This window comes from Salvelinus sp. IW2-2015, linkage group LG3 (genome assembly GCF_002910315.2).
Source record: "Salvelinus sp. IW2-2015 linkage group LG3, ASM291031v2, whole genome shotgun sequence".
In the NCBI taxonomy this organism is placed as follows: Eukaryota; Metazoa; Chordata; class Actinopteri; order Salmoniformes; family Salmonidae; genus Salvelinus; species Salvelinus sp. IW2-2015.
Genome location: NC_036840.1, coordinates 32413025 through 32428024, shown reverse-complemented (window position 1 = coordinate 32428024; position 15000 = coordinate 32413025). Strand labels below are relative to the sequence as shown.

Here is a 15000-nt window from a genome sequence, read left to right as displayed (position 1 = left end):
GAGACAGAACATCACACACACACACACACACATTTATCCTCCACACACACACACATTATGTTCTGTAACCCTTTCCATTTTAGTCATTTAGCAGATGCTCTTATCCAGAGCGACTTACAGTGAGTGCATCTTAAGATAGCTAGGTGAGACAACCACATATCACAGTCGTAGTAGAGGGGGATGGCAACAGCCTGAATCCCTCCTAGAAAACAAAACCCCTGTGAGAGACCTAGCATTATCTGATGTGAGCCAATGACTGGGGAGATCTACCTCTCAAATGAGCCAATGACTGGAGAGATCTATCTCTCATATATATGAGCCAATGACTGGGGAGATCTACCTCTCATATGAGCCAATGACTGGGGAGATCTACCTCTCAAATGACCCAATGACTGGAGAGATCTACCTCTCAAATGAGCCAATGACTGGGGAGATCTACCTCTCAAATGAGCCAATGACTGGAGAGATCTACCTCTCAAATGAGCCAATGACTGGGGAGATCTACCTCTCATATGAACCGGCTGCAGGGGCATTGTAACTCTCTGAAGGCTTTTCAGTGGAGTCCAAAGGGAAAGAAACACACACACACACACATACACACACACACACACACATACACACACACATGGAAGCACACATATCAAAACACACATACAAAGTTAAAGAAGGGGAACAGGCGACAGAGAGGGAGAGAGTGAGACCGATCATGAAAGAAAGAAGCGGCCACAGAAAGACAGTGAGAGAGAGGGGTGGAAAGCCACATCTTGGAGGAGTGATTGGCGTTGAGATGTGCATCACGTCTCCTTGTTCTCCGACGAGAGACGGAGCGACAGAGAAAGAGAGAAAGAGATGTTGGATCCCTCCCTGCGTAACGTCTGAGTTTTCTATCTGCCCTGCCTGCCTCTCCCACCGGGCTAATTAATATTTGGCCTCGTTAGACTTGCTGTAATTACATCATCCAACCGAGCCTGGATTTGGTTTCGTTCACTTTTAATGAGCCCCAGACAGAATAGGAAGAATACATAGCAGGGCTCCTTTAACAAAGCCCTGCTATCTACACCACAGCATCGGCTTTGGAGGACTCACGCACATAGTCACACAAAGAGATACAGATAGTTCCAGTCTTCTCTCTTTATTTAACTAGGCAAATCAGTTAAGAACAAATTCTTATTTACAATGACAGCCTACGAACAGTGGGTTAACTGCCTTGTTCAGGGGCAGATTGACAGATTTGATCTAGCAACCTTTCGGTTACTGGCCCAATGCTCTAACCACTAGGCTACCTGCCGCCCTTTAGTCTGCTAACAATCTACCCCTCTCTCTCTCTCCCTCTGTCTCTCTACTTCTCTCTCTACCTCTCTCTCTACCTCTCTCTACCTCTCTCTACCTCTCTCTCTCTCCCTCTGTCTCTCTACTTTCTCTTCTACCTCTCTCTCTACCTCTCCCTACATCTCTCTACCTCTCTCTACCTCTACCTTTCTCTCTACCTCTCCTTACCTCTACCTCTCTCTACCTCTCTCTACCTCTACTTTCTCGCTACCTCTCTCTCCCTCCCTCTGTCTCTCTACCTCTCTCTTTCACTCTCCCTCTCTCTCTCCCTTTCACTCTCCCTCTCTCTCTCCCCCTCTCTCTCCCTCTCCCTCTCTCCCTCTCTCTCTCTACCTCTCTCTCTCTCCCACACATGTACACTACAGTAATGTCTCATGAGAGGGACAGGTGACAGTGCTGTCACAGAGCTCCAAGTCAGTGAGATGGAAGGTTCAGTTTCCTTTAAAGGTGCCCTATGCAGAAATCGCGGCGCAATTTCCTGGTTGCAAAAATTCTAATAGTTCACCTAATTTCAGTTTATGTGACTAAGCAAGCAAGTATAATGTATATAATCATTGTATCATCTAAGCCGATGTGAAATATGTTTTCCATAACCAAACATATTGTATTTCCAGCTGTTTGAAGCTGGTGTACAAAACCCAAAGTAAAATATGCAAAAATGAAACTTAAGAACGGGAATCATAGAAATACTGCACATAGAACAGACATACCGCTTCTTAGACTTGCTTTCAATGAGAATGGCAGATCTATAACACACATTTATATGTGAATTTGGTCAGGTTCCCACAATGTTACATACTGCAGCTTTAAAGAACAAATGGTGGGGCAGAAATAACTTTGGTCAAACTGATCCATTGAGAACAGTGGGTATCTGTATGGAGATGTTGAAATAGACTGAGTGTACCAAACATTAGGAACACCAGCTCTTTATTTTATTACATAGACTGACCAGGTGAATCCAGGTGAAAGCTATGATCCCTTATTGAAGTCACCTGTTAAATCCACTTCAGTCAGTGTAGATGAAGAGGAGGAGACAGGTTAAATAAGGAATATTAAGCCTTGAGACAATTGAGACATGGATTGTGTATGTGTGCCATTCAGAGGGTGAATGGGCAAGACAAAAGAGATAATTGAAAAGTTACCTCATTAATTATATTCATATATTTCATTTCTTCTTGCAGATGTATTATACAGTGTCTGAATTCAGATTTTCAGATGAATGTACACACTTATGCTGGTTGATACTACATATATATTTCCATGTGTCAAAAGACTATATTTGAGGCCTTTTCTGTGCATCAATATATAGTATATTGTCTGTCTTATGAGGTACATCAAATCCAATATGCTCACTGAGGCAGAATATCAACTAGCTTCAACTCCACTCTCCAAAGGAAACAAACGCTGCAGCCATATCAAAATCAAAATGAATTAATGTTCCAAAAATCACATCAAAACTGTGAAAAGGTGTAAACAAATGTTGTTTGCCAGATTAATGTCACTTTTTCTTACTCTTTAGTCCTTAATGAGATTGTGGTTTTAAATACCGTTGTGGATTTTAAACTAAAATACTAAAATATTTCAGTAAATATTAGTAAGAGATGAGAAGACTGACTGTGATGGAGAGAGAGCGAGAGGGGACAAAGCAGACAAGATGGAGAGAAAAGAGGGAGATAGAAAAATCAAACGAGAGGTAAACAGGTTGATATTTCATACGTTGACTCAGCCCAGGATCAAACATTGGTAAATACGTTGATATTTCATACGTTGACCCTCTAATTTGCGTCACGCTGAGGTAGAAACACTAGGCTGCCGACCAAGCCAAAACCAGGGAGAATTCATGGGACCCATCCAGAAGTGCATTGTGGGACGGAGCAATCCGTAATCAATCAGGCGGGGTGAACGTAGTTTCATCAATCAACGTCAGAATACATTACCCTCCCTCAGGACGTAGGACGGCATGTGTGGACTGTGTATTCAATTATTCACTGTCTATGTGAAAGGAAACGGTGTGCTTTTCGCTATTGAATGCGAACTAGGTCCAGACAAAGAACTTCTTAACTAAATCAAGGATGTAGTCTTCATGAAATGGATTATTACCCAGTATAGCAGACCATTGCAGAGATGGAGAATGCATTAGGTTAGACAGAGACTAGAAAATACCGATTTCTAATCTCGATTTCTAATCCACAACGTAATAGAAGCAATTTTTATGCAACGTACAAACTCTGAACAGTCAGTCGTTCAACCGTTAAAATTTCAAGTGGCTCAGGACGAGCCAACGTGATAGGCAGAATAACTAAGTCCCAGTGTTTGTTCAGGACGAGCCAACGTGATAGGCAGAATAACTAAAGYCCMRKTGTTTGTTCAGAATGAGCCAACGTGATAGGTAGAATAACTAAGTCCCAGTGTTTGTTCAGAACGAGCCAACGTGATAGGCAGAATAACTCAAATAAAATTTGATTTGATTTGAACTAAGTCCCAGTGCTTGTTCAGGACGAGCCAACGTGATAGGCAGAATAACTAAGTCCCAGTGTTTGTTCAGGACGAGCCAACGTGATAGGTAGAATAACTAAGTCCCAGTGTTTACATCAGTATCCATCTTTAACGATCTGCTTGCTTATTAGGGAAAATACACACCCCTTTGGAGTTTTGGTTTTAAAAAGGTGACTATTTCTCTAGTGCTGCGGAGAGGACCGACACAGGCAACACAGCAGGCTGGCCTAACTAGTGGGAAAGCTCAGACTCTCTCAACAGGTCAAATCATTTCACAATGGAGTGAGTAAAGTGGATTTTCAATTTTCCAAACGAAGGGCAGTGTTATGGGTTCTCTATGGGTTCTTGGCAGTTCTCATTGTGACGATGACCGGAGCGTTTGAAGCCTGTTTGAACAAGTCCATTCACACCAGCTGATTCATCATACGGCCAATGGCGTGGCTGTGTGGCCAACCTATGGGTGCGAACTGACCAATCAGAAGCTGCATATGCCGTTACAGGGCACAGTCATGGGAAGGGGAAGTATATCAGAGGTGTTGACAGGACTGTGTCCAGACAAAGAAACACTCAGTGAAGAGATGAGCGAGTCAGGTGCAGCTGTACATGTAGACATCTGTGTTTGAGGGTTGAGAACCCATTATCTTCTCCATCCTGTGGTTAACAGTAACTTCTCCTATCATGGCACCAATGACAAAGCTTATGGCACACGCTAAAGCTGTGAATTCTGTGGCCAGTAGAGAGTGGTGGTATCGTTTGCAGGGGTGGTCCTCTCAAAATGCTTTTGCATACTCATTTATGATAATTAGGCCCGAAGGCCTGCAACATATTTGAGAAGAATGTGAACAGTAATAAATGACTGTACTTTCGAAGGAAGTCTTGGATTCACATTAGAAGCAGGTGCACAAAGACTCTTTAACAATTCCTTTAACCAAGTGTCACTTTTCCCCAGCTATATTCTGTAGACACAATGAGCAGCTCCAGCAGATGCATAGCTGCTTTAGGTTTTCTCACAACACTCTTTCAGTGTCAGACACCTATAACTGGGCCACGCGGTAGCGGAACGCAGTGAGGGATAGTCGGCCTACAGAGAAGCAGGGGGACAGCGAGGCACAATTTCCGTCAGATAGACAGATGGCGAGGTAAAGATACACTACATGACCAAAAGTATGTGGACAAACATCTCATTCCAAAATCCTAGGTATTAATATGGAGTTGGTCCCCCCTTTGCTACTATAACAGCCTCCACTCTTCTGGGAAGGCTTTCCACTAGATGTTGGAACATTGCTGCGGGGACTTGCTTCCATTCAGACACAAGAGCATTAGTGAGGTCGGGCAATGATGTTGGACAATTAGGCCTGGCTTGCAGTCGGCGTTCCAATTCATCCAAAAGGTGTTTGATGGGGTTGAGGTCAGGGCTCTGTGCAGGCCAGTCAAGTTCTTCCACACCGATCTCGACAAACCATTTCTGTATGGACCTCGCTTTGTGCACGGGGGCATTGTCATACTGAAACAGGAAAGGGCCTTCCCCAAACTGTTGCCACAAAGTTGGAAGCACAGAATCATCTAGAATGTCATTGTATGCTGTAGCATTAAGATTTCCCTTCACTGGAAATAAGGGGCCCGAACCATGAAAAACAGCCCCAGACCATTATTCCTCCTCCACCAAACTGTACATTTGGCAATATGCGTTTGGGCAGGTAGCGTTCTCCTGGCATCCGCCAAACCCAGATTCGTCCATCGGACTGCCAAGTGGTGAAGCGTGATTCATTACACTCAAGAAAGCGTTTCCACTGCTCAAGAGTCCAATGGCGGCGAGCTTTACACCACTCCAGCCAACAGTTGTCATTGCGCTTGTGTGCGGCTGCTCGGCCATGCTCGGCCAAACCTATTTCATTTTGGAACTCGGTAGTAAGTGTTGCAACCGAGGACAATTTTTACGCACTACACGCTTCAGCACTCGGATGTCCCATTCTGTGAGCTTGTGTGGCCTACCACTTCGTGCCTGAACTGTTGTTGCTCCTAGACGCTTCGCAATATCAGCACTTACAGTTGACCGGGGCAGCTCTAGCAGTGTAGAAATTTGACAAACTGACTTGTTGAAAAGGTGGCATCCTATGACGGTGTCACGTTGAAAGTGACTGAGCTCTTCAGTAAGGGCATTCTATTGCCAATGTTTGTCTATGGAGATTGCATGGCTGTGTGCTCGATTTTATACACCTGTCAACAACGGGTATGGCTGAAATAGCCAAATCCACTCATTTGAAAGGGTGTCCACATACTTTTGTATATGTAGTGAAGCTGCACCTCCATCTTATCTAGACACTCAGAGAAGAAGCTAACTATCTCTAGAGTCCAGAAAGAGGGAAAGTAGGAAACGTTTGAAAGATAACTCAGAATCTGACATGTTTACATAATATGTATGACCAGTCATCTTAGAATCTATAGTGCTATCTTATTTGGGCTAATGGTTCATTCATTTTCTCTGTGAATTTTTCTCTTTTCCTCAAATATGCCACCACTTTCTTCAAAGGTGTATCTTAACCTTCAGACACAGAGAAACACGCATAAAAGTAGGCACCTTTATGTTGCCAGGGTAACACAGCGGCCATTTTGGCTGTGCGGTAGGAGTTGTATGAGTTGGGAATGGGCTGGATCCTATAAGGTTGAATAGTGACTAACTTTTCTCTTTCTCAGCATTCATGTTTTTACTCCTTTTCAAGGCCTGTTTTTGTGCGCTGTGTATTATTGTTGATAATCTTTTGAGAGGTTTTGTGTAAAAGTTGCTCTATAACCCTTCTGAAAGTCCCTTGTCCTATTAATTGTGGGGTTGTCAGGAAAAATGTGGCTTGAGGGACTTGAGCGCTGGTGTGATATGTTGGCCTGGGGGTGACAAATACACCCCAAAATACCCTCGATACACATTTCTAGGCTCCTCCACACCCACACTTTATCCGATCCCTATTCTGTTTAGATACATTAATTTACCTCATCAACTCAAGAAAGGCCCAGTGTTAAGACTATGTATGATTCATGTTATGGACATTTCTGTGACTAACCTTATCATTGTCCATGAAGAGAAATGTAATAATTTTTCAAACTGCCCCCTAACATTTTTGCAAATTGTTTCTGTGATTGTGACCCTAACAAGATTATGGGATGCGGCAGAGGGTAGCAAATAGTTTTTCGAAGAAGGAATGTAACTTGTTATTTATGTTGTGCTATGTACTGCTAACACTTTCCTAGTATGTTATTGGCACTCCTATGTTTGACTCAATGATTTTGTCCTGACTTAACTTCAAAGCAATGTACTGATGTGTAACACCCTAAAATGTTTTATTAACTGTGGGTGTGATTATATTACAAAGGACAAAAAAGTAGTTTGCAAAATCATTCAATTCCCCTCTAAGACTGAATATGAAGGCATAGAGATCCGGGTAAGACAGAAAGATCTGAGAAATTGTTAACTGTGTCAAGTGATAATTGAGAATAGGATTTCTTCATGTCCCATGTTTTAGCATATCTAGTGGGAGGATATGGGTGTTGGGACCATATCTGTAGACTGTGTTTCAGGGTAGAAACTAGGGGAATCAGTTTCCCCCAGCTGGTCTTTAGAGTTTGAATACAGATCACCATGCCCCCAGGCGGAATGGGATTTGAACCATTCTTCATGAAAACTGAAAAACACAATGAATTATTCAGATAATTATTTTATTTTTCACACAAAAAATAAAATAAAAAGAAATGGGGGGAAAGTTGTTTATCACTATCCGAGAACAATCTTACACAGCTTTCTTTTTGTAATTTTTTTTTTCATGCAAAAATCATGCGGCCAATTTGTTGATGTAAGTGACCTGAACTCCGTGGTTTGCTATCTTATTTAACCCAAAGAAAAACTGAAAGCTAGCGTAGAAATAGAACAGCATAGACAGGCAGATAGAGAAGGATAACTTGTATCTAGTAGATGTTGATATGTTGTTTAGTCTTTTAAACATGTACAGTAACATATCTGTGTAGTCATGTCCAGTCTAGCGTCAGGGAGATATCAGGAATAGCAGAATATGTATTATTATCTTTATACTATGTATTGTACATCTGTTTAGTCAACTTAACTCTTTAAATAGAAGACTAGAGACTACCTAAACTAGCTTTAGAACTAACCTCATGTTAGGTTTTAGTGATGTTCTAATAATGGTGTTGGTGTTTTCATTTGAACTGTTGTTGCTTTTCTATTTTGGTCCCGAGGAGGTGCCCTCAGTTTCTCACTAATGCTCTCTTCCCTCCGTTGTCTCTTTCTTGTCCTAGGAGGTGAATTAGTGTTGCCCATTATAACTGTGGACTCCCTAGACCCCCCCTACGCCACCCGCTACCCCGTAATCCCCCCGCCCCCCACCTACCGGCCCCTCCTACCCTTCCTTGAAACTACCAAAGAGTCCCTCCCCCTGCCCAACGGTCGCCCCCCCTGCCCACTGGACCAGGAGGACTGCGAGGAGGCGGGACCCATCGAGGTGTCCGCCTACGGCTCGGGTGAGATGACCGAGTCGGACGACGAGGACTATTACAAAAACTCCCCCCTCGTCACCGACAGGACGGTCCTCCCCCCTCCCCCCAACGAGGGTGGCATCCATAACCCCCACGACCGTCACTTCTCCCACCGGCCCCCCAACTCCCACCGCCCCCCTCTGTCCTCCACCCCCACAGCCAACCCCAACCAGCTAGGCCCCAGGCTCAACAAGCCCGGCGGCAGCAGCAGCAAAAACCCCGCTGGCAAGATGAACACCCGGGATCAGGTGCTGCTGCCGCCCGCCCACCCCTCCTCCGACCCTGACCGCCACCGCCACGTCCCGGGCGTAACCTACCCTCCCAATTTCCCCCATGTGCCCACCCCAGACCCCACATCCCCGGAGAGAGGAGGGCCTCCCGGCGCGGTAGAGGTGATTAGGGAGTCCACCAGCACCACGGGCATGGTGGTGGGCATCGTGGCGGCCGCCGCCCTCTGCATCCTCATCCTGCTCTACGCCATGTACAAGTACCGTAACCGGGACGAGGGCTCCTACCAGGTGGACCAGAGCCGTAACTACATCAGTAACTCGGCCACGCAGAGCAACGGCACACTGGTGAAGGAGAAGCAGCCAGGCACAGCCAAGACAACCATCAAGAACAAGAAGAACAAAGACAAGGAGTACTATGTCTGAGACCGGCCTAGCCAGACACAGAGGACGAAAGGAGACGCACAGAGAGAGGGAGGGGCGGAGAGGAGGAGAGAGGGAAGAGTTGAAGGTATAGGTTGGAGAGAGGCACTAGATGAACTGACAACTGTAGAGTAATGAGTCAAATCTTTGTTGGCAGAGTTTTATTTTGTTTAGTATAGAGGTAACCTTACTGACAAAATGACCTCCTAGCTTTCCTTCTCAACCCATATAGAGCCTAAAGCAGAGAGATAAAAGATGAGATTAGAAAAGCAACATATTTCATTAGATCTACACATACTCCTTTTTAACTACAGTTATTACAAAAAGCGTGTGGTATTTTTCTCCATTACAGTAATATTCTTTCTCACATGGCCGTATAACCTTCTTTTTTTTTAAACACAGAGAGACAAAGTCTTGGCTACAACAAATGGCTGCCAAACCTCGCTCAATGCAACATAATTTTGTGCCAATCGCCAGACCCAGAGCTCATGCTACAATGGAGCCAGCTAATCCAGCAGCGTTTTAAAGGGTATTGTATTGTATATAGCCTCCAATCAGAGTTAAGCATGGGGCTACAGAGAGACACAGAGAAGGAAGAACCACCATCAGAATTAGAGCAGAGGCCTGTTGTTTGGTATCAGATGCTATGTAGCGGGTCAAAACAGTCAACAAGCTAACGGATTCAATCGTAAATGGGTTGATTCTATCTAAATAGATGGGTTTGTATTGGAAGTTGAAACTTCACTGCTAGCCAAGTATGATTACACAAAATGACTGCCAATATACAGAAACTAGGTGTCAAATCTGCCTTCTTCCCTCCTCCAAGTATTGAAACATCACCTCGCTCCTCTCGTAAAGTCTCTCTCGTTCTCTCCCCCTCCCCTTCTCTTTCACTCGTGCGCTCTCTTTCTCTCCATGTCTGCGGTCCCGAGGAACTGATGCGACATTATTCTGCTGTATTTCAAGCATGTAGTATTAATTTACAAAAAAGAGATGACTATTTCTGTGGAGAAAAAAAAAATGATGACGCTGATTGATAACGTTTAACTAGCGCGTGAGAACAACAAAAACTCCAACCAACCAACGGATGCTACTTATTACGTTTTAGCTGCAAAACCAACTTCTGAGGCCAAAACCCTGGGTCGTCTTTCAGTTTTCCAACAGATAGGCTATCCGTCATGTGTTTTCTTCTGGGCTCCACACAGCATTTCCCCCTACTGAGCCCACTAATGCGGAGGAAGCAGCTCACGTCGTTACTATCAAACACAGACCAGAAACCAACCTCCAGCAGACAAACTGACTTTGTTCTAAATAAATATATATATGTATAGAAGTTTCAGAGAAAAAAAACCAATGGACCTAACTGAGAGCATAAGAGGAGAAATGTACCCGAATGCGTGTGTATCAGTGGACTGGGTGATAAATAACGAATTTGATGGACTATTGCTACTTTGACATGAGACGATTCCCCCCCCCCCCCCCCCGCCCCACCAATCATACATACTATGACCAACATTCAACGACAGTGGGAAACGCAGGTTTCTTTCCCTCAAAAAATGCGAGACATTTGATGGAAATGTGAATTCATTTGCTGGAGTCCCACTGTCGCCCCCTAGTTTTGGGGGAAAGCGTACGTTACCTTGGATCTGCGTTCTTGCCTCTCATTGGTCAAGACTGATGACAGCCAATGAGGGCAAGTCTAGTGAAAAACATTCAATGAGAAAAAGAATGACAGGACAAGGCGAACAGCAGATGGACAAGAACTCTACTAGTCCAATTTTCTCAACTATTAAAAAAGAAAACTGTACCATGAAAAGAAAAGAAAACCCAAAAAAAAAAGTTTGTGCAATGTCTAAATATTTGAATCTCTCATCCATTACTAAGAAAATATGTGTTTTCCCTTCCTGTTTAGAGAAAAATGATGACAAAGATAATTGATTCTGGGAAATTGGAAATTGATATATAATTGGTAATTGAGCAAATGTGATTTGGGTTACAAACAAAAACCGTGTTTTCTCCTTGTCAGTAGGGAGACAAGATACTTTCCTCTCCATCACTGCTGCCACCTCACCTCTGTTTCTTTCCTAAATCAATCCCCCCATCTTCATCCCCTTACTCACAATGGCAGATTGTATGTAACCATTCATTAACTGAAGACCGAACTGGGTCTTATCCATCTTCTATTTTCTATTGTTTTATATCTATCTCTATAACTGCTAGAGTCAAAACGGCTGCCAAGTCTGGGAGACTGGCTCCATCCATCCTTCTTCCTCATCCAGTTTGTCCGGTTTATGTTCCTCTCCATCCTCCTCCTCCAGTATCTTCCTGTTCTTTCTAAATGTTATTGTTAAAGTGTTCCAGTGAGATGACTCTAAATATGTGTACATTAACAGAGGGGAATACACTGGTTATATACTTCTTATATCACTTGTTGCGTGGTCTGTTGGTCTCAGTCAGTCACATATATTCCAGATGTTTTTTTCACGTCGAAGAGTTGTAACAAAACACTTATTTCAACACTGCTACTTTAACACGTACTTAACACTAAGTAACTCCCTACTTTAACACGTACTTAACACTAAGGATCTCCTACTTTAACACGTACTTAACACTAAGTATTCTCCCTACTTTAACACGTACTTAACACTAAGGATCTCCTACTTTAACATGTACTTAACACTAGGTATCTCCCTACTTTAACACATACTTAACACTAAGGATCTCCTACTTTAACACGTACTTAACACTAAGTATCTCCCTACTTTAACACGTACTTAACACTAAGTATCTCCCTACTTTAACACGTACTTAACACTAAGGATCTTCCCTACTTTAACACTACTTAACACTAAGTATCTCCCTACTTTAACACGTACTTAACACTAAGGATCTCCTACTTTAACATGTACTTAACACTAGGTATCTCCCTACTTTAACACGTACTTAACACTAAGGATCTTCTACTTAACACGTACTTACACTAAGTAGCTCCCTACTTTAAAGACGTACTTAACACTAAGTAGCTTCTACTTTAACACGTACTTAACACTAAGGATCTCCTACTTTTAACATGTACTTAACATTAGGTATCTTCCTACTTTAACACGTACTTAACACTAAGTAGCTCCTTCTTTAAACACGTACTTAACACTAAGTAGCTCCTACTTTAACACGTACTTAACACTAAGTATATTCTACTTTAACACGTACTTAACACTAAGATCTCCTTTCTTTAACACGTACTTAACACTAAGTAGCTTCTACTTTAACACGTACTTAACACTAAGTATCTTCTACTTTAACACGTACTTAACACTAAGTATATTCTACTTTAACACGTACTTAACACTAAGTATCTCCTTCTTTAACACATACATAACACTAAGTAGCTCCTACTTCCACTTACAGAAGTGGAACTTGAAGCTGGCGCTTTATAGGGACTAATGAGGCTAGATATTTAAGGTATTATTCCAGTATAATGCTAGTCCAGTACACCTGTCAGGAGTCGTTGTGAAGTCATTAATACACATGCACAGACATCACAACAGACATCACAACATAACAATCCTGTCTGCCTTCCAGGGTTGCATAGGTGACGAGTGGAAGAGGAGATAGGCGTGCTGCTTACCTACACACAGAGGCCATACTGTATTTACCAGCTGAAATACTATACACTCACCGGACAGTTTATTAGGTACCCCATTTAGGAAAATGGATCGTTCCTACAGACAGTGAGTCACGTGGCCTTGGATTGCTATAGAAAGCAGGCGGACAGGCATTCTGTTTCTAAGCGAGTTTTGGGCTTGGTATGATCGTCTGTGCCAGGCACGCCGGATCCCGTATCGGGGCTTTTCATGCGGAACCGTGTCTAGGGTTTCCTGAGAATGGTGTGATAAACAAAAAACATGTAGTCATGTGGGCGAAAATAGCTTGTTGATGAGTTTTTTTATTTTTTATTTTTTTACTAGGCAAGTCAGTTACCGGGGAACAGTGGGTTAACTGCCTTGCTCAGGGGCAGAACAACAGATTTTTACCTTTTCAGCTCAGGGATTTGATCCAACAACCTTTTGGTTACTGGCCCAACGCTCTAACCACTACGTTACCTGCCGCCCCAGGTTGAAGGAGAATGGCAAAAATTGTGGTGTACCGCCATCCAATCTCCAGCAATTGCGTGATACCATCACATTAGCATGGACCAACATCACTGTGGAATGTTTTTGACTTGTAGAATCCATGCCCCAAAGATTTCAGGCTGTTCTGAAGGGAAAGGGAGTCCGACCCGGTACTAGATGGATGTACCTAATAAACTGAGTGTATACTTAAACAATAAAGCATGAGGGGGTGTGGTATATGACTAATATACCACGGCTAAGGGCTGTTCTTAGGCACGACGCATCCTGGTTACAGCCCCTAGCCGTGGTAAATTGGCAATATACCACAAACCCCCAAGGTGCCTTATTGCTATTATAAATTGGTTACCAATGTAATTAGAGCAGTAAAAATACATGTTTTGTCATACCCATGGTATACGCTTTCAGCCAATCAGCATTCAGGGCTTCAACCACCCAGTGTATACTCCCATATAATGAGCACGCACATAATGGAGAACATCTGGCCTCCAACTCCACACATTATGGAGAACATCTGGCCTCCAACTCCACACACTATGGAGAACATCTGGCCTCCAACTCCACACACTATGGAGAACATCTGGAGAAGAGATCATTAGTGTTGTGGGGGTTGGAGGCCCAGATGTTCTCCATAAGTAGTGTGGAGTTGGAGGAAGAATGTTCTCCATAGGTGTGAGTTGGAAAGGCCAGATGTTCTCCATAGTGTGTGGAGTTGGAAGGCCAGATGTTCTCCTATAGCGTGTGGAGTTGGAAGGACCAAGTGTTCTCCATAGTGTGGAGGGACCAGATGTCTTCGCTATAGCGTTGTGGAGTTGGAACCAGATGTTCTCCACTAATCGTGCTGGAAGTTGGAACGAGATGTTTCCCAATAGTGGTGGAGGATTGGAGGACCAAGATGTTCTTCCCATAGTGTGTGGAGTTGGAGCCACCGAAGTGCTTCTATGCCCATAAGGTGTGCGGTTGGAGCTCAGATGTTCTCCATAGTTGTTGGGTTGGAGGCCAGATTTCTCATAGTGGGAGGGAGGCCAGATGTTCTCCATATGTGTGAGTTGGAACACGATGTTCTCCACTAGCTGTGTCGAGTTGGAAACCAGATGTTTCTCCATAGTGTGTGGGGTTGGAGGCCAGGATGTTCTCCATAGTGTTGGAGTTGGAGGCCAGATGTTCTCTCATAGCGTGATGTTGGGAAGTTGGAAACTAGATGTTCCCACATAGTGGTGTTGGAGTTTGGAGGCCCAGATTGTTCTCATACGTGTGGAGTTGGAAGCTAGATGTTCTACATAGTTGTGTGGAGTTGGAGGCCAGATGGTTTTCATAGTGTGTGGAGTTGGAGGCCAGATGGTTCTCAAGCATAGTGTGTGGAGTTGGAGGCCAGATGTTCTCCATAGTGGTGGTGGAGTTGGAGGGCAGATGTTCTCATAGTGTGTGTGGAGGTTGGAGGCCAGATCGTTCTCCATAGCGTGGTTGGAGTGGTGGAGGTAGGCCAGAATGTTCTCCATAGCGTGTGTGGAGTTGGAGGCCAGATGTTCTCCCATAGCGTGTGGAGTTGGAGGCCAGATGTTCTCCATAGCGTGTGGAGTTGGCGAGGCCAGATGTTTCCATAGCGTGGTGAGTTGGAGCCAGATGTTTCTCCATAGCGTGTGGAAGTTGGAGGCCAAATGTTTCCATAGCGTGTGGAGTTGGAGCCAGATGTTTCTCCATAGCGTGTGGAGTTGGAAACCAGATGTTCTCCATAGTGTGTGGAGTTGGAGGCCAGATGTTCTCCATAGTGTGTGGAGTTGGAGGAACCAGATGTTCTCCATAGTGTGTGGAGTTGGAGGCCAGATGTTCTCCATAGTGTGTGAGTTGGAAACGCG

General features: G+C 43.9%; 1 protein-coding gene across 1 annotated transcript in view; it reads left to right on the top strand.

Moving 5' to 3' along the window:
* Nucleotides 1-11436, top strand: part of LOC111980804 (neurexin-2-like) — a 655826-nt gene extending 644390 nt beyond the window's left edge. Inside the window, exon 21 of the mRNA XM_070449631.1 lies at nucleotides 8128-11436. Within this exon, the coding sequence (XP_070305732.1) occupies nucleotides 8128-9017 (890 nt within the window). The 3' untranslated portion in view covers nucleotides 9018-11436. The remainder of the gene's footprint in view (nucleotides 1-8127) is intronic.
* Nucleotides 11437-15000: the final 3564 nt, after the last annotated feature.